This window comes from Chiloscyllium plagiosum, unplaced genomic scaffold (assembly GCF_037043375.1).
Source record: "Chiloscyllium plagiosum isolate Xiang-an unplaced genomic scaffold, Cpla_swu_hap1 HiC_scaffold_4, whole genome shotgun sequence".
Taxonomy (NCBI): domain Eukaryota; kingdom Metazoa; phylum Chordata; class Chondrichthyes; order Orectolobiformes; family Hemiscylliidae; genus Chiloscyllium; species Chiloscyllium plagiosum.
In genome coordinates, this window is record NW_028270142.1 from 84,718,838 (window position 1) to 84,738,760 (window position 19,923).

A 19,923-nucleotide genomic window follows, 5' to 3' on the forward strand; every position below is an offset into this window, starting at 1 on the left:
ACACAAACGTTGGTATGTATATGGAATGAGCTGCCAGCAGAAGTGGTTAAGGCAGGTACATTAACAACATTTAAAAGGCATTTGGACAAATACATGGATAGGAAAGATTTAGAAGTGTAAGGCTGAGTGCAAGGAAATGGAGTTAGTGTGGATGGACGTTTTTGGTCAGCATGGACCAGTTTGGGCCAAAAGGTCTGTCTCTTTGCTAGGACTCTGACTCTACCTGTCGTTTTACTGTTAGACTTGCCTCCAAGACCAGTACTGTACTGCTTAGCTGACATGAAATATTATTTAATATTAAATGACATGTGCACCAGAGATTTTACCAATTTGATACTGGTAACAATTTATTTTGTTTAGTTTCTGCCAAAACTCCGTTGGGCACAGCGTTGGGATTCACTTCAGCCTCAAAATTCAAATAATAAATGACATCCATCCATAAATCCTTAAATCTTCACCACTGCAATTTCATCAATTTCCTTCAAATTACATGATCTGATACACATTCCAAATTAGCCAAAATTCATCTGCTTGCATTCCCTCACTAAATCCCATTCACCTGCCACTGCTAACCTCTATTAGCACCTTATCTATTGATACAAGATCACAAAATAATTATTGGTTTAGGAAGGTAATTTCACCAATCACAATTCATTCATTGGGAGAGATGTTTCTTTCCATAGCTCAGTATCCAATTATTTTTTAAAATATTCACCTCGAACAATTTTGGAAGCTGTACTATATGTTAATCTCTCGTTGTGAGTGAAGAATATCTCAGTATTAGTCATAATCTGTCTTTAATTAACTTCAAGGTACTTTCCCTTGTATTCTCACAAGTCTGTATTTGTGATGAATTTCATTTAATGCCTTTCAGTAAGAGCAAAATCTTTTTAAATTTCCACACAGATTTAGCTCACCCAACTTCTGCAATCACCCCTAGTTTACACCTTCTATTCTAAGATAGTTCTCCCTACTGCCTCTGCTAACCTAGGCTAGATTTTGATGTAGTAATGACAGTGAAACTGACAGTATTCCCCCTCAGTGCTCCTTGAAACGGACAACTTGGCAGTTCAGACATCCAGGAAATCCAGATGTTGCTGTTAATGAGTCGATGCCCCTCCACAGGATATGCAGCAAAGATTTCCAAAGTCTACAGTTTCTCCGCATGGCTGAACTGGTGCTCACCCTTAACAACTTCTTCCAAACCTCCCACTTCCTCTGAACCAAAGGGGTAGGCATGGGCATCTGCATGGGCCCAACTGTGTCTGCCTGTTTGTTGGGTATGTGGAACAGTCCATCTTCCACAGCTACACCAGCATCACCTCCCAGCTTTCCCTCCGCTATATTGATGACTGTATTGGCGTCACCTCGTGCTCCCACGAGGAGGTTGAACAGTTCATCAACTTCACTAACATCTTTCACCCTGTCTTGAAATTCACCTGGACCATCTCAGACACTTCCCTCCTATTCCTGGACCTCTCCATCTCCATCTCCGGTGACCGAATAACCACGGACATCTACTATATACCCACCAACTCCCACAGCTACCTGGACTACACCTCCTCCCACCCTGCCTCCTGTAAAAATGCCATCCCTTATTCCTAATTCCTCCACTGCATCCATTCCCAGGATGACCAATTCCATCATAGAAAGTTCCAGATGGCCACCATCTTCAAAGACCGCAATTTCCCCTGCCACATGGTTGATGATGCCCTCCAGCGCATCTCCTCCATTTGCTGCGCCTCCACCGTTGGATCCCATCCCTCCCAAAGCAACAAAGACAGAACCCCCTGGTCCTCACCTTCCACCCCACCAACCTCCATATACATCATAACATCCTCCGCCACTTCTGCCACCTACAAACAGACCCCACCACTAGGGATATATTTCCCTGCCCATCTTCATCAGCGTTTTGGAGAGACAATTCCCCCCATGATTCCCTTGTCAGATCCATGCCCCCCCTACCAGTTCACACCCCACTCCCAGCATCTTCCCCTGCCACTGCAAGAAGTGCAAAACATGCGCCCACACCTCCTCCCTCACCTCTGTCCAAGGCCCCAAAGGATCCTTCCATATCTGACAGAAATTCACCTTTATTTCCACAAATGTCATCAACTGTATACATTGCACCCGATGTGGTGTCCTCGACATCAGGGAGACAGGACGCCAACTAGTGGATCGTTTCAGAGAACATCTCTGGGACACCCGTACTAACCAACCCCACCGCCCCATGGCTGAACACTTCAATTCCCCCTCCCACTCCACAAGGTCATGCTGGTCCCGGGCCTTCTCCACTGCCAAACCCTAACCACCCGACGCCTGGAGGAAGAATACTTCATCTTCTGCCTTTGGACCCTGCAATCACACAGGCTTAATATGGATTTCACCAGTCTCCTCATTTCTCCTCCCCCCACCTTATTCCAGTCCCAAGCCTCCAACTCAGCACCACCCTCTTGACCTGTCCATTGTCTTTTCCAACGATCCGTTCCACCCTCCTCTCCGACCTATTACCTTCTCCCCAAACTTCACCTATCTATTGCATCCTCAGCTACCTTCCCCTCTGCCCCACTCCCCTTCCATTTATCCCTCAGCTCCCCCCCCCCCCCCCCCCGGCTCACAAGCCTCATTCCTGATGAAGGGCTTCAGCCTGAACCATTAATTCTCCTGATCCTCAAATGCTGCCTGACCTGCTGTGCTTTTCCAGCACAACACGACTCTGATCTCCAGCATTTGCCATCCTCACTTTCTCCTAGAGAATAGTGGCCCTCAAAAATCAGCAAGGCAGCCTATGTGTGGAACTGCAAGAGATGAGGGAAAGACTAAAAGAGTATTTTTTTTAGATTAGATTCCCTACAGTGTGAAAACAGGCCCTTCGGCCCAACTAGTCCACACCAACCCTCCAAAGAGTAACCCATCCCCCTCTGACTAATGCACCTGACAACTATTGACAATTTAGCATAGATAATTCACCTGACCTGCACATCTTTGGAATCAGTGTACACTGTGAAGAAGGACATGGAAGATATAATATGTGTAGAAATCGATGGTGACATTTTGAAAAATGTCCATATTACAGAGGTGGAGGTGCTGGATATCTTAAAACGTATGAAGGCGAAAAAATCCCCACGACCTGATCAGGTCACCCTAGAACTCTATGGGATCTAAGCAATGTTGTGCCCCTTGTGGAGATATTTAGATCATTAATAATCACAGGTGAGGCGCCAGAAGACTGGAGGTTGGCTAACATGGTGCCAGTATTTAAGAAAGGTGGCAAGGAAAAGCTAGGGAATGGAAAACAAAAACCTGTGAGCCTGACATTGGTGGTGGGCAAGTTGTTGGAGGGAATCCTGAGGAACAGGATTTACACGTATTTGGAAAGGCAAGGACTGATTAGGGATAGTCAACATGGCTTTGTGCATAGAGAGGAGAAAGTGAGGTCTGCAGACGCTGGAGATCAAAGCTGAAACTTTATTGCTGGAACAGCACAGCAGGTCAGGCAGCATCTAGGGCACAGAAGATTCGACGTTTCGGGCACATGCCCTTCTTCAGGAATGAGCAGAGAGTGTTCAGCAGGAGAAGATAAAAGGTAGGGAGGAGGGACTTGGAGGAGGGGCGTTGGAAATGTGATAGGTGGAAAGAGGTCAAGGTGAGGGTGATAGGTCGGAGTAGGGTGGAGGCGGAGAGGTCAAGAAGAAAACTGCAGGTCAGGAAGGCGGTGCCGGGCTGGAGGGATTCGGCTGAGACAAGGTGGGGGGAGGGGGGATGAAGAAACTGGTGAAGTCCAAGTTCATCCCCTGTGGTTGGAGGGTTCCCAGTCGGAAGATAAGACGCTCCTCCTCCGACCGTCGCGTTGTTGTGGTTTGGCGGTGGATGAGTCCAATGACCTGCATATCCTCGGTGGAGTGGGAGGGGGAGTTGAAATGCTGTGCTACAGGGTGATTGGGTTGGTTCGTCCGGGTGGCACAGAGGTGCTCTCTGAATCGCTCCGCAAGTAGGCGGCCTGTCTCCCCAATATAGAGGAGGCCACACCGGCTGCAGCGGATGCAGTAGATAATGTGGGTGGAGGTGCAGGTGAATCTGTGGCGGATATGGAAGTTTCCTTTGGGGCCTTGGAGAGAAGTGAGGGGGGAGGTGTGGGCGCAAGTGTTGCACCTCCTGCGGTTGCAAGGGAAGGTGCCGGGAGTGGAGGTTGGGTTGGTGGGGGGTATGGATCTGACAAGGGAGTGACATTTTGAAAAATGTCCATATTACAGAGGTGGAGGTGCTGGATATCTTAAAACGTATGAAGGCGAAAAAAATCCCCACGACCTGATCAGGTCACCCTAGAACTCTATGGGATCTAAGCAATGTTGTGCCCCTTGTGGAGATATTTAGATCATTAATAATCACAGGTGAGGCGCCAGAAGACTGGAAGTTGGCTAACATGGTGCCAGTATTTAAGAAAGGTGGCAAGGAAAAGCTAGGGAATGGAAAACAAAAACCTGTGAGCCTGACATTGGTGGTGGGCAAGTTGTTGGAGGGAATCCTGAGGAACAGGATTTACACGTATTTGGAAAGGCAAGGACTGATTAGGGATATATTTCCCTCCCCTCCTCTCTCAGCTTTCCGTAGAGACCACTCCCTCCGCGACTCCCTTGTCAGATCCATACCCCCCACCAACCCAACCTCCACTCCCGGCACCTTCCCTTGCAACCGCAGGAGGTGCAACACTTGCGCCCACACCTCCCCCCTCACTTCTCTCCAAGGCCCCAAAGGAAACTTCCATATCCGCCACAGATTCACCTGCACCTCCACCCACATTATCTACTGCATCCGCTGCAGCCGGTGTGGCCTCCTCTATATTGGGGAGACAGGCCGCCTACTTGCGGAGCGATTCAGAGAGCACCTCTGGGCCACCCGGACGAACCAACCCAATCACCCTGTAACACAGCATTTCAACTCCCCCTCCCACTCCACCGAGGATATGCAGGTCATTGGACTCATCCACCGCCAAACCACAACAACGCGACGGTCGGAGGAGGAGCGTCTTATCTTCCGACTGGGAACCCTCCAACCACAGGGGATGAACTTGGACTTCACCAGTTTCTTCATCCCCCCTCCCCCCACCTTGTCTCAGCCGAATCCCTCCAGCCCGGCACCGCCTTCCTGACCTGCAGTCTTCTTCTTGACCTCTCCGCCTCCACCCTACTCCGACCTATCACCCTCACCTTGACCTCTTTCCACCTATCACATTTCCAATGCCCCTCCTCCAAGTCCCTCCTCCCTACCTTTTATCTTCTCCTGCTGAACACTCTCTGCTCATTCCTGAAGAAGGGCATGTGCCCGAAACGTCGAATCTTCTGTTCCCTAGATGCTGCCTGACCTGCTGTGCTGTTCCAGCAATAAAGTTTCAGCTTTGTGCATAGAGAATTGTGTCTCACAAACTTGATTGAGTGTTTTGACAAAGTGACAAAGAGGATTGATTAAAGCAGAACAGTGGACATAATCTATATGGACTTTAGTAAGACATTCTACAAGGTTCCTCATGGTAGACTGGTTGACAAGATTAAATCATTTGGAGTAAAGGGAGGAGTAACCATTTGGGTGTAGAACTGGCTCGAAAGTAGAAGACAGAGGTTGGTGGTGGAGGATTGCTTTTCAGACTTGAGGCCTGTGACCAGTGGTGTGCCACAAGGATCGTTGCTGGTTCCTCTACTTTTCGTCACTTATATAAATGACATCGATGTGAACACAGGAGATATAATTAATAAGTTTTCCGATGACAAAATTTGAGATGTAATGGATAGCCAAGAAGGTTACCTCAGAGTACAACAAGTTCCTAATCGGATGGACCAATTGGCCAAGGAGTTTAATTTAGATAAATATGAGGTACTGCATTTTGAAAAGGCAAATCAGGGCAGGACTTACATACTTAATGGTAAGGTCCTGGGGAATGTTGCTAACAAAGAGACCTTGGAATACAGGTTCATAGTTCTTGAAAGTAGAGTCGCAGATAGATAGCACAAGTGAAGAAGGCACTTGGTATGCTTTCTTTTATTAGTCAGTGCGTTGAGTATAAGAGTTGTGAGGTCATGCTGCAGCTGTACAGGACATTAATTAGGCCACTTTTGGAATATTGCGTTCAATTCTGATCTCCCTCCTATAGGAAGGATGTTGTGAAACTTGAAAAGGTTCAGAAAAGATTTACAAAGATGTTGCCGGGGTTGAAGGATTTGAGCTATCAGGAGAGGCTGAATAGGCTGGAGCTGTTTTCCCTGGAGCATCAGAGGCTGAGGGGTGACTTTATAAAAGTTTGTAAATCATGAGTGGCATGGATAGGGCAAATAGACAAGGTCTTTTCCCTGGGATGGGGGCGTCCGGAACTAGAGGGCATAGGTTTAGGGTGAGAGGGGAAAGATATAAAAGAGATCTAAGGGGCAACCATTTTCACACTTAAGGGTGATATGTGTATGGATTGAGCTGCCAGAGGAAGTGGAGGAGTCAGGGACAATTACAACATTTAAAACACATCTGGATGGGTATATGAATAAGAAGTGTTTAGAGGGATATGGGCCAAGTACTGGCAAATAGGACTAGATTAATTTAGGATATCTGATCGACATGGACGAGTTGGACCAAAAGGTATATTTCCAAGCTGTACATCTCTTTGACTCTAACTTTTTGATTCACAGTATGTGAGTATTTTAAACTGATTGGGTGCCTCTTTACTTGCTGAAACAACGACTGTTGTATGCTGACACCCCCTTGAATTTGGCAGCACATTTTTTTAAACTATAGTGAAGAAAGGAGAAATTTCTACTGCGACTGCAAGTTCCTCATGGGATGTTTTCTTCGCAGTCAATGATAAGATACTGACTACAAAGTCCAGGCCAATATCTTCAGATATATTGTGGGAGTCTCCACTTAAACCTATCAGCCTCACCAGTTGCCTCACTTTCTTGTGTTTCATTAAAATTTCTCACTTTGACTGTCTCGTCATTTTCTTTGACTTTTCCTCTAATTGCTTGGTACTAATTTCTCTTCAGTAGACATCCCAAGATGTTTCACAATATTAAGGGTCCATACAAATCTTAGACATTGGAGGGATGTTACTCTGAGGTAGCAAATTACTGAGCTGCAAAAATGGATGTATGGGTTTGCTCCCTAATCACCACACGCAAAGGTTTTGATCTTGTCAGGACCAAGAGCAGATATCGAACAGAAGTGAAAACAATTTAAAATAACTATCTTAATGCAAATGAACCAGAGTTGTTTATCTACACAGAGAAAGTGAGGACTGCAGATGCTGGACATCAGAGTCGAGAGTGTGGTGCTGGAAAAACACAGTAGGTCAGGTAGCATCCGAGGAGCAGGAGAATCGGTGTTTCGGGCCATGAGCCCTTCATCAGGATTCAGATGCTGCCTGAGCGGTTCAGGCAGCATCTGAATCCTGATGAAGGGCTCATGGCCCGAAACACCGATTCTCCTGCTCCTCGGATGCTACCTGACCTACTGTGTTTTTCCAGCAACACATTTTCGACCCTTGTTTATCTGCATCTCCGTTAATAAACGAGAGTGGTTTTACAGTAACCCAAACAAACAATATTACACACTTTCCTGTGGAACAAAGCATACTTACAGTTACACTTTTTTTGTACAAAACGGAGCTTGCACGCTGTCCTATAAGTGGATAAACGAATACGATCCAAGTCTTGGGCTCCTGATTTAAAGACAGAATATGTTAAAAAAAATCACAGTATTAACAGTAAAACAAAACTACAGAATAATTCAATGCAGGAACAGACCATTTATACTGTCATGCATGTAAGAACGAGGTAGTCAGATTCTCTGCTCCCACAGCCCAGCAATTTCTCTCTTATCATGTATAGGTACAGTTGTCTTTTAAAAGTTATTATTGAATCTGTTTCTACCACCACTTGAAGCAATGCATTAAATACATTAACACCTTGCTTTGACAAATCGTTCTCATTTCCTCCCCACTCCTTTTCCTAATTAAGTTAAATGTAATTGACTGCACTGCTCAAAACATATGAAATAAATAAAACATCTGCCAGACATACACTGAAATACTTCCAGTTAAATACAAAAGCAACAATGCACTGTAAACCAAGCAATCAAAACAGTCACAAGAAGAGAATATTGGGTGGAATATAAAATGGACTGATGATTTGCTATATTATTGACCAATTTACTCAGCAAAAGTGAATTTCACATCACGGTATGTTGGACCAAGATTTCAGGACACCTACTGCACAATTTCATCTCTAACATGGTTGTCGATCATAGAAATACATAAATATGGTACATGTTGTAATTTCTATGTTCATCTCAAGAAAGACTGCCTTACCCATTCTCATTTGCATTTCATCCCATAATCAAAAGTAATTTTCAAAGTTGATTTTTTTTGACCTGTACTGTCTCAATCATGGCTCAGTTGGTTGTCCCCTCACTTCTGAATCACAAAGTCCTGGCTTCAAATCCCACTCCAGGGCATAACCACATTTAAACTGGGCACACATTTGCAACATTGTGTGAGCATTACACGATGAGACATGCAGTCATTTGGATGAGATATTAAACAGAGGACTCTTCTGCATGACAGTCAACTGCAAAAGATTTCATGGTATTATGTTGAAGCCGAACAGGTGAGTTATCCCAGTGTTCTGCGCAAAATCTCTCTCTCAATTAACGTCTCAAAAAAAATTATCTCGTAATTATCACATTGCTTTTATGGTGGGGGTGGGGGTGGGGGGGAGGAAGTGTTATTGGCGTTGCTGCTTTTCCTATAGTGCATTACTACAGTACTTATACTTCCAACCGCACATCATTGACTGTAAAACATGCTGAGGCATTTCTTGGTCATAAAAAGCACTACATGAATTCAAATCTTTCTTTTCACAACCAATAAGGCTGCAGGTATATGTGACAATTACGCTCTCGGTGTAAAAGGTTTCCCCTGCTCACTAAGTTAAATTTCTTGTTCCTATGGCCTCATGTTCTTGAACCCTCAAGAACACAAGAAATAGCTGTTGCTATTTACCCTCTTCCATTTTGTCATAAAAAAGTTTATCATGTTTCTGAAAATTCTTATTTATTTTATGACCTCCTCAAAAAAAATCTAGAAGGTTTGCCAAGCGCAATTACTCCTTTGAAACTTATGCTGGTTATTTTAATTTTTTTCTTCATCAAGATATGTGCTACTTTCATCTTAAATGAAAGACTCTTAAAACATTTCCTTATACGGCACAGTAGCTCTGTGGTTAACACTGCTGCCTCACAGCGCCAATGACCTGGGTTCAATTCCAGCCTCAGGTGGCTGTCTGTGTGGATACTGCACATTCTCCCATTCTCTGCGTGGGTTTCCTCCTAGTGCTTCGGTTTCCTCCCACAATTCAAAGATGTGCAGATCAGGTGAATTGGCCTTGCAAAATTGTCCATAGTGTACAGAGATGTGCGGGTTGGGTGCATTACTCAAGGGAAAATGTAGCGTAATAGGTTGGAAGAATGAGTCTGTGCAGGATATTCTTCAGAGGGTCAGTGTGGATTTGTTGGGCCTAATGGCCTGTTTCCACACTGTAGTGATTCTATGATATAGCTGTTATACTGCTGCAATTACTTGCTTTAGCTCTGTGCCTGTTTTGAAAAACACTGCTCTTTCTTGTCCTCTGGTGCACATTGCAGTCAAGACAGTCTTGAAAGACTCTAGTGAAACTTAACATTGGTAGGGGGGCAGCAACATCAGTGGAATAGAAAATGGTACATAAGGTATCATGGATGGCCAATCTGCTACTTTCAGTTTTGCTTCCTCACCAAAGTAAAATTTCACCAAATTATCGTGGGGTCTTCATAGTTTCATTTTTTATCTCTTTCAGGATTGAAGAATTTATCTTGTCAGCCCCCAGCATTTCCCCTCTCTTTGTTGACTAATTATATTTCTGGACAGAAGGAGGCAAGTTGAGACAGGCAGTCATTATCATCGAGAGAAGCAGTTGAAGATCGTGAGGCAAACATCCACCATCAGTAAAAGGAGCGGGTTAGGTGAAGGTCCAGGGGCAGGTAGTTAGTAGGTACTCTGTTGTACATGGCGCAGGCCTGGCGAAGTCACCTGTTGAAGGAGCAATGTTCCAAAAGCTTGTGATTTCAAATAAACCTGTTGGACAATAACCTGATGTCGTCTGACATCTGACCTTATACATACGTAGTCACTAAAGCAGTTCAGTTGTGTATGGTAATATATAGACAAACAAACATTGGGGTTTGACTCTATCCAACAAAACAAACCAAAGAAATTTGTTACTTATACAAGACAATATGTACTGAATGGACCCCCATTTAAGAAAGACTTCATACAGTTGTCTTTCCCGACCAAGCCTTAGCAGTAGCTGTCATGGTTTAGGACATCCCTCAGCATGTTGTCCTGGATCTTGAAATATTCCAGTCTGCAATATTGGGTCGAGGTCAACTCCATCCTCTGGAAGAACTTCAAGTTTCGGGCAGACCAAAGAGTGTCTTTCACTGAGTTAATGGTCCTCCAGGCATAGTCAATATTTGTCTTGCTGTGCGTCCTGGGGAACAGATCACAAGAGTTCTGCATCACGAACAAAATCTAAAAGGCAGACACACCAGGACAGAGTCTTCTGATTTGGCCAGTGGTTAGGGACAGGAGTGTGTGACTGATTTTAGAAGATAAGGGAACCCAGAAGGCAGCAGTGCAGCAGCCTTCAGCTCCCGACCAAAAAAAGCTTTGAGATGAGATACTTTGAACTTCTTTGGATATGAGTAAGGGTGTGCAAACTAACCTAAACAAACTGTGGTACAGAAAGCCATTCAAATGCATTTCAAAGTGCATTCAAAAGCCAACATAAAGGCACATGGTAAGTTGCAGATGATAGTACAGCAAAGTGGATTGACACCATTCTGTACAGCAAAGGGTAAGAGTCCAGTTATGTTGCCTGCCCAGTGTCTGGATTTGAGATATCTGCTCAGATTTGGAAGGCAAATTGCAATAAGGAAGGGGGGGTTCCAATGGTTGTGGTCTATATAGGTACCAATGACTGAGGTAGAACTAGGAAAGAGATTCTGCATAGAACGAGGAGCTAGACACTAAATTAAAATACAGAACCTTAAATCTTATAATCTCTGCACATTGACTCAAAGTACAGAAGATTATAAAGAAAAATACATAGCTTGAAGACTCATATGGGAGAAATGGGAACTGCTTCATGGGCCACTACTACTGGGGAAATTAAGGACTGTACTGTTCAGATGGTCTACAACTGAACTGTGTAAGGGTAGGTCATCTTGCGAAGTACAGATTGTCTCAAACCAAGCAGTGGAGGCAAGGAATCAAATATGGAAAGATATGGTACATCAAAGAATAGAGATTAGTGAGAGAGGAAAATGGTAACATGGGAAGTGAGGGTCGGAAGTGGGCAGAAAAAGAAAGCGAGGAACACACCAACCATCAAGACAAAATGTAATGATGATGACATGAAGACAAACTGAAAATTGATGACACACATTGAGGTAAATAAATATGCTCTGATAGCCATTACAGAGACATGGCTGTAGGATGACAAGGAGTGGATCCCGAATCTTAAGGCATCAATGAAATTCAAGGAAAATAGTGAGCTACATAAAAGAGAGGAGAAGAGCACTGCTAATTAAGGATGGCATTTGTGCAAATAGTTGGATATGATTTTGATTCAGGAGATCAAGATGTAAAATTGGTTTGGATGGAGTTGAAGAATAGTATGAGAAAGTATCACTCCTTGGAGTGGTCTCTGTCACCTAATGTGGAACAGAATATACAAGAATTGTTTGGAACTTAAGGTAAAGGGATCACAATAATCATAGGTGGCTTTAATCTTCACATAAACTATTAAAATCAAATTGACAGTAGTGTGAAAGGAGGTCACTGCACGTGGCCAAGATAACTTCCCAGAGCAGCACATTTTGGAACCAAACATAGAGCAGGTTATATTAGACTTGATGTTATATAATGTGGCAGGATTAACTAGTTATCTCAGACTTGGGGAAGCCCCAGGTAGCAGTGACCACAATATGATTAAACATTACATCGAGTTTGAAAAGGAGAACAGTGGGTCTAAGGCTAACATTAAAATTAAATAAGAGCAACTGGCTAGGAATGAAAGCTGATCTAGCTGAAGTTAACTGGTATACAAGACTGGGTATAAATAAATAGAGACACAGTGGAAGACATTTGAGGAGATATTTCAGAATATTCAAAATAAGTATATTTCTCCTGGGAAGAAAAATGTGACAGGGAGAACCTACCATCTAAGCTCAATCAAATTAATTAAAGAAAGCATCAAACTTAGGGAAAAAGCATATAACTGAGCAAAGGTGAGTAGGTGGTCAGATAACAGTCATAATACAAAGAACTGCAGGGAACAACTAAAAGTATAACCTGCAGCAAAAAATGAGAGTGTCTGAGGATGTGAAAAACAGACAGCTAGAGTATTTAGAAATGAAAAAAATTAAGTTTTTATTGGTCCTCCAGAGGGAGAGAATGGGAGTTATTAGAAGGTACTAAGGAAGTTAAAAGAATTATTTTGCTTTAACTAAAGAAGATACAAAACACATTCTAGCAATTGCTGTATATCAGGAAGCAGAAGGGAGCGAAGAATTAGGTATGAAATTATAATCATGAAGAATGTAGTACTGAACAAACTGATGGAGCTGTGGGCTGACAAGTCTGCGGGTCCAAATGGACTTCATTTAAGGGTCTTAAAAGAGGTTGCTAATGAGATACTAAATGTGTTGATGTTAATTTTCCAAAATTCCCTAGATTCTGGAGAGGTTCTATTGGACTGAAAAGTAGCAAATAAATGCCTCTATTCAAGAAGGAAGGGAGGCAGAAAACAGGAGACTACAGTTAGCTTTATGTCTGTCACAGGAAAGGTGATAGAATTGATCATTAGAGATTATAGTTGTGCACTTAGGAAACCTTGAAGGAAGAGTCAGCATGGTTTCATCAAAAGGAAGGGATGTTTAACCAATTTATTGGGAGTTCTTTGATGTATGCACTGTGGATAAAAAAGAGTCTGCAAATATACTCTCCTTGGATTTCCAGAAGGCATTTGATAAGGTGCCACATCAAAGGTTGTTGCGGAAAATAACTTGTGTTGTAGAGGTAATATAGTAGCCTGGACAGAATATTGGCTGACTGTCAGAAAATAGAGATTATGCATAAATGGGCCTTTGTCTGCTTGGTAGGATGTGATAGGTGGAGTCCCAGAGGGGGCTGTGCTGAGACCTCAAATTTTAAATAATTTATGTACTTGAGTTTAATTAATTGAGTGAGGCTGTGGTAGCTACATTCACAAACAAAAAGTAGAAATGTATATTATGAAGAAGACAGAAGGAAACTGCAGACAGGTATTGATAGATTGAGTAATTTAAAAGATTTTATTTTAAGTTTCATTTTATTTTGAAGATAAGGCATCTTAACGGAAGATTTTGGTTTTCTGTTGCAAGTTTGCAGAATACAATCACGGAAAAAAAAGCTCTTGTTAATGAAGATTACCTATAGCATAAAGACAATGTTTTGAAAAGAACCTGAAAAATACAAGGATGAGTAAACCAAATTGCCATCTAGCCAGACGACAGTGCTACTCATGAACATCTAATTGATCCTTTTGCAGAAGTCTAATTCCTCATGGAAGATCATACATTACTACTTTCTGAGTGAGTTCCAGAGATATTGTAGCTTGAAAAGCAGCTGTCAATCCCCTTTCCCCATGCACTCACCTTCCTAGACAACAGAAAAAAATAGAGGCACATGTAATCAATAAGTCTTCCAAGAGAGGAGACTGCAGTTGGAGATTAATGCCTCAATGCAAAGAACCATGTGATAAAGGAGGATGAAGTGGGAATAAAGAGTTAAACATACATGGTTAAATAGAATACAATAAAATATCTTTGGGAGAGATGTAGAATAAAATATTTATATCTTTCCCCAAAGGATAGCCATTGAGTATGTGTGAAAGAAGTGATGATTTCTTGATGTTTGCTCATATGGAACTAGAGTCTGAGTCTGCAAGGTTTCAGTAGCATGTGCTTTCAACCAATTTTTGTAGATAGGGATGCTTAATACATGTTGCTATTTCTCATTCACAAAAGTGAATAGATCTCACACTGCTTCAGGTATTTAACCAGCAATGGGGAGCATGGTGATTTTTTTTCTCCCCCCTTTTTTCTTCACACATGGGGTATGGGCATCAATGGTGGGCCAGATTTTATTGCCTGTCACTAGTTGCACTTGGAAAGTGATGGCAAGGGTGCCATCCCTTGTCTCAAACAAGGCCCTTATGTGGTCAATTAATTTTCCTAAGTATTAAAATACATTTTTCTTCAATTTTAATTAGCGCATAACCTCAATTAATTATCCCAACATTAGCAGCTTTCTTCTTTTTAATTAAGTGTGCATAATCTATAGTCGTGAAACATGTTTTGTAAAATCTTCTCCCCGTTGATACATAGCTGTTTGTATTCGTCATACAATGGAAACTTTTGACTTGCATCTGAGTATGATGATGGGGTTCAAAAGTCTAGAGGATGCTTTGCTTTTTAGGAGTTGAAAGTAGTCAATGCCAGCAACACTGGGCTCACAGTGAATAGGTGAGTTTTCACCATGAGAAGTTTTTTATTTTTTAATTGACTTGGAAAATATTGCCAAGAATTATAATTTTAAACCAAATGAAAGAAGCAGTGAGACTGAGAAACAGGCGAATATCACCCAGTGAACTTGAAATGGAACATGGATTGGTAGCAATGAAAAATAGGTTATATGCTAACTCACCATGAGCCTGTTTCAACCTGCTGAAATTGTTCAATTATACCTCTATGATCTTTTATCATAAAGGAGCAACCAAGTGAATGATATACGAGGTAACAAATTGGTTTGAAAGGAAATAATTGGATACTAGTTAGCGAAACAGTCTCCTTGGAAGCAATACAATCTGATGAGAGTCGAACAGTATACAAAACCTTACAAGCAGGCACAATCAATCACAGTAGTTGAAATTCAATGCAGAACATGTTACACTTTGAAGAAAAAAGCAAACTTTCCCTTACTCTGCTGTTGAGCAGAGTAAGGGAAAGAGATCTTGATATGGTAGGAAACCAAAGCCTATTAAATCCAGTGATTATGTAGCAGCAATCAACAAAGCAAACAGCGATCAGCTGGACTGCCAAATCAGTCCGAGGCAGTTATGCTGAATCAGAAGTGTTCATTCAGTTCTGGGTTAAAGGAAATTGTCAAGTATACAAGTTTGAAAAAAAAGCCTTACAAATAATTGCAATAATCAGATGACTTGGCTTTAGGGAAATGTTGGAAAACCCCCAATCTTTAGTTTTGAAATAAATGAATGAGAAGTGCCTTTAGCAAGAGCTAATACACAGTGCTAAATTGAAAGAATTAATCTTCTAGGTGCAGAAGATTAAGGTACAAAGTAAAAGGCTGGTCTAAATGTTAAAAATCATGTTTTTTACAGAAATGGTGATAAGCTGAAATGGTCTCAAGGTAGTATTCAGATGTCAAAAATCCTTGATTTATTTATGCAGCAATTGAATTATCTAATGGTGGGATCCCGGATATATAAACAATAATGAGCTACTTGAGCTGAACGGTTTTGCTCACTTGTACAAAATATGGTCATTTAGTTCAATGAAGCACAGATCTTTAGTAAATGACCTTTAAAAAAATAAAACCCACATCAAGAATGTCAAGCTGTATTTTGGGTATTTCAATGCTCTTTGCTCCTATTGCCAACTTAATTAGTTGTTCCAACTATTAATCACTGAGTCAAGTGGTTTCCCATATATCTGTTGATGTTTTTGCAGTAAATTTCAAATACAATCTCTGGATTAGTCTGAAGTCCTAATTATTTACCTCATTAATCAGTAGGAATCTTAATTCTCTACTTTATCAATCCTCATCATTTAAATATATTCTACATATTTTGATAAACTACCCATTAATCACCATGGCTTTGAGAATCCACAGATATCTGTAGTTTTCCAGTATTAGGCCCAGTGATACCCTCTGGTGGGGTTTTCATGAGCCACCTAAAAGAACCTATTGACCTTCCCTACAGCCCTTCCACAAGAATGTTGTTTCAGTTTGTCCCTGGACTAAACTGAATGACATTCTCAGCCTGGCAATTCTATTACTAGTCTGTACATATTACTTGTGAACCTTCCAACAGGGAGCTGGGGCAGAAGTCACAGGCTCCAACGATGACCTAGCCTGGCTTCCACCACACACTTCTGAAATAACTCTTCAGAGGTTGTAGCCCATCACCAAGTCACTCTTTATTTACATGTGGAGAGCTACTGACACTGATCCAGCTCCCTCAGAGCCAGCTCTCAGAATGGCCAGGATATCTGATACCCCTGTGCTTATCTGTCAGGAAGGCTCCTTGATTGGACCAGATTAACAGCCCCAATCAGGGAACTCATATTCTATGAGTCCACCTGGCTGATGTAGTTACAACTACTACAACTCTTCCCCTCTGAGTCTTGAGTTCATAGGTTGGTTCTTTTTTTTTATAGCTTCTCCTGGGGCATTTTAACACCGGGTCTGGTTCCTCCAACTTTGCCTCTGATATTGCCAGTGTGTAATGCACATTAGTTCACCACTTGCGCCTGGAGCATTTCAGAAGAAATTCATTCTCTTCTTCAGACAGCAAAGGCCTCGAAGTAGCCTCCATAGGTTCTGGAACAGCCAGAATGGCTATTGAGGAGTTGGGAACATTTTACTCCTGCACCGTTTGCGAGTTTGTTGCTTTCATATGGCCCATGTGCTTGCTCAGGACCATTGCACCTACCCAAACTTTATATGTCACTGGATCTAACCTGGCATGTTTCTTACCCACGCATGACCATTCCTGTGATTCATACACCAAACTTTGTCCCCTGAAGTAAACTGTCTCTCTTACTTAGCGGAGTCTTGTGTCTGGCCTTCGCATTCCTGATGCCATTTTACCCATCCGCTCCCAGGCCCAAGATCAGATTTAATCTGGTGTGGAGTCTTCTTCCTATTAGCAACTCTATTGGTGCTATACCTGTAGCTGCATGACAGGCAGTCCTATAATCAAATAGGAACCAGGACAGTTTGGTATTAGTGAAGCTATAGTTATAAGCCTGCCATCAAAGTTTGGTCTGCTCTTTCTGCCACACCACTGAATAATGGATGGTAAGCAGCAGTTCTTATATATTGAATATTATTAGATTTTAGGAAACACTCAAATTCCCTGCTGGTAAACCATAGGCATCAAATTGTGGATGAGCCTATGCAAGGACCTACATTGTCAATGTGTAATTGAGTCCAGGGTTTACCTGGCCATTCCCACGAATGTTGGGGAGGGACTTGCTGTAATCTTTGTCCGTGTTGGCGTACTGGGCACTGCCCCATCAATGCAGCTATGTTGTCATCCAATCCTGTCCACCAGAAATAACTTTTCACCCGCATCTTCATTTTGAAAACCTCTGGATAACACTGGAGTTAAGCCAGTACTTGGTGACTATCTTTGTTCAGGACAAATCACTCTTCCTCCCCATAATAGGCCATATTCTACAGATCCAGAAAGGTTTCAAATCTGGTAGTGACAGCCCTTTGGTTTCCCCATCACTACCAACTTTTTAAAACCATTATGGGCTCTTCCAATGGTGGTACAATCTGGTGGCGTAGCTGCCAGCAGGAGGTGGCTCAATGCATCTGCATTTGCTACTTGGCCTCCTGGATGGTGTCGGAAAAGCCCAGCAGGTCAGTCAGCATCCAAGGAACTGGAGAATCGACGTTTCGGGCATTCCTGAAGAAGGGCTTATGCCCGAAACGTCGATTCTCCTGTTCCTTGGATGCTGCCTGACCTGCTGGGCTTTTCCAGCAACACATTTTCAGCTCTGATCTCCAGCATCTGCAGTCCTCACTTTCTCTTCCTGGATGGTGTTCCAACTTGTAATTATACTCACTAAATATTAAAGCCCACTGTTGAATTCAGTCTGAAACTATGGGCAGCACTTCCTTTTCTTTTTTAAGTAGATCCAGCAAGGGTTTATAGTCCATCATTATTACAAATTTATGCCCATAATGGTATTGAGGGATATTAGCACATCATCTAGGAAGGAGGTTGTGAAATTTGAAAGGGTTCAGAAAATATCTACAAATATGTTGCCAGGGTTGGAGGGTTTGAGCTACAAGGAGGTTGAATAGGCTGGGGCTAATTTCCTTCGAGCTTTGAAGGCTGAGGGGTGACCTTATAGAGTTTATAAAATCATGAGGGGCATGGATAGGGTGAATAGAGAAGGTCTTTTCCCTGTGGTGGGAGAATGCAGAACTACAGGGCATAGGTTTAGGGTGAGAGGGGAAAGATTTAAAAGGGACCTAAGGGGAAACGTTTCCATGCAGATGGAGGTGTGTGTATGGAATGAGCTGCCAGATGAATTGGTGGAAGCTGGTACAATTACAAAATTTAAAAGGCATCTGGATGTGTATATGAATAGGAAGGGTTTAGGAAGTGTTGACAAATAGGACTAGATTAATTTAGGATATCTGGTCGGCATGGATGAGTCTTTTCACAGCTGTACGTTTCTAAGACTCTATGATTCTAAATAGCAATCTGGAGTAGACTCTGTAAAATGTTTTCCATCATTCACTGAAAAATTGCACAGGCTGACGTTACCACAAATGGTAGTCTTATATATAGGGACAAGCCTTTATGGGTATTAATTGTAGCATGCATCTGGGAATCTTCATTTAATCGCAATTGTAAGTATGCAAGTACAGCTTTTTGAAGGACAGCCCCCGTCAGCTTTGCATATGAATCCTCTATGTGAGGTATTTATCCAACTGTGAAAAGCAGTTTACTGTTTATTTCAAGTCCCCTTTATTTCAAAGATGAACCCATACAATGGGCTTCACAATCAGTATGACTGGTGCTACCCATTCTGCTAACTGGACTGGTGTGAAGATTTGCTTTCCAGCCTTCTAATTTCTGTCTCTGCTTTTGCCCCTAAGGCAAATGGCACTGGGGAGGCCTCGCAGAATCATGGAATTGCTTCCTGGTCAACATGCCAGATGGTATTAGCTCCTTTGATAGACCCTAGACCTTCTTGAAAAACTTCCACATATTAATTAGAACTTCACTCAGGCAGCCATTTTCTAAATCGAATAATGTTGCATCAATGGATGTGAATCTTTTCCAACCAATTTCACTCCTTCGAGCTTGGGCCTGAGCCTTTTACTACAAATAAAGGTAACTGAACCAGCTGCTTCACATAAGAGACCAGAACTGAAGTTGTAACTTTAATCTGCAGAAGTTCCCTGGTATAGGTTCTAAGTCTAGCCGACATCTTGCACAAACTTAAGGATTGGAGTCCTGAGCAAATTTTGTTAAAGATTGTTTCTGCTATCACTGAAATGGCCACTCTAGTAATCAACCTCCATTAGAACCAGCTGACCACATAACCAGATGGTTAGTCTGATTGATTCTGATCTGGATGTTGGTAAGCAATTTAACTGTTCCAAACCAGATGTAGGTGGACTAGCCAGCATGCACACTCTCCTGCATATCAGCCTATGAATTCTCTTACTCAATTTCAGTCAGTTGGATTTCTTTTGCTATCTCGAGTCAACATACTGGCAGCAACTACAATTGCTTGCCAGCCGGCATCCTGAAGAATGTTTCAACCGTTTGGCAGAGGCTTGGATTTGTTTTGGGCTTTTGCGGTGGACAACCTTAAGTCCTTCTGTGCAGAATTAGTCTTGAGTGAAGCTACGCAATTGCCTTCACTCAAGTGGTGTTCCCAACCTCAGTCTGACCGGCGAGGGTGTCCACATCTTTCGGAATACCTGCAACTTACGTACCCTACTTGTCGCATTTTCCAATGATAAGGCCA

The 19,923-nt window shown here is 42.4% G+C and overlaps 1 protein-coding gene across 18 annotated transcripts in view; it reads right to left on the reverse strand.

Annotated features, from left to right (window-relative positions):
* dtna (dystrobrevin, alpha) overlaps nucleotides 1–19,923 on the reverse strand; it is a 198,598-nt gene that overhangs the window by 138,244 nt on the left and 40,431 nt on the right. For all 18 annotated transcript variants that reach the window (XM_087986442.1, XM_087986441.1, XM_087986438.1 and 15 more), the window contains exon 3: nucleotides 7,619–7,699. In XM_087986442.1, the coding sequence (XP_087842568.1) occupies nucleotides 7,619–7,699 (81 nt within the window). The remainder of the gene's footprint in view (nucleotides 1–7,618; nucleotides 7,700–19,923) is intronic.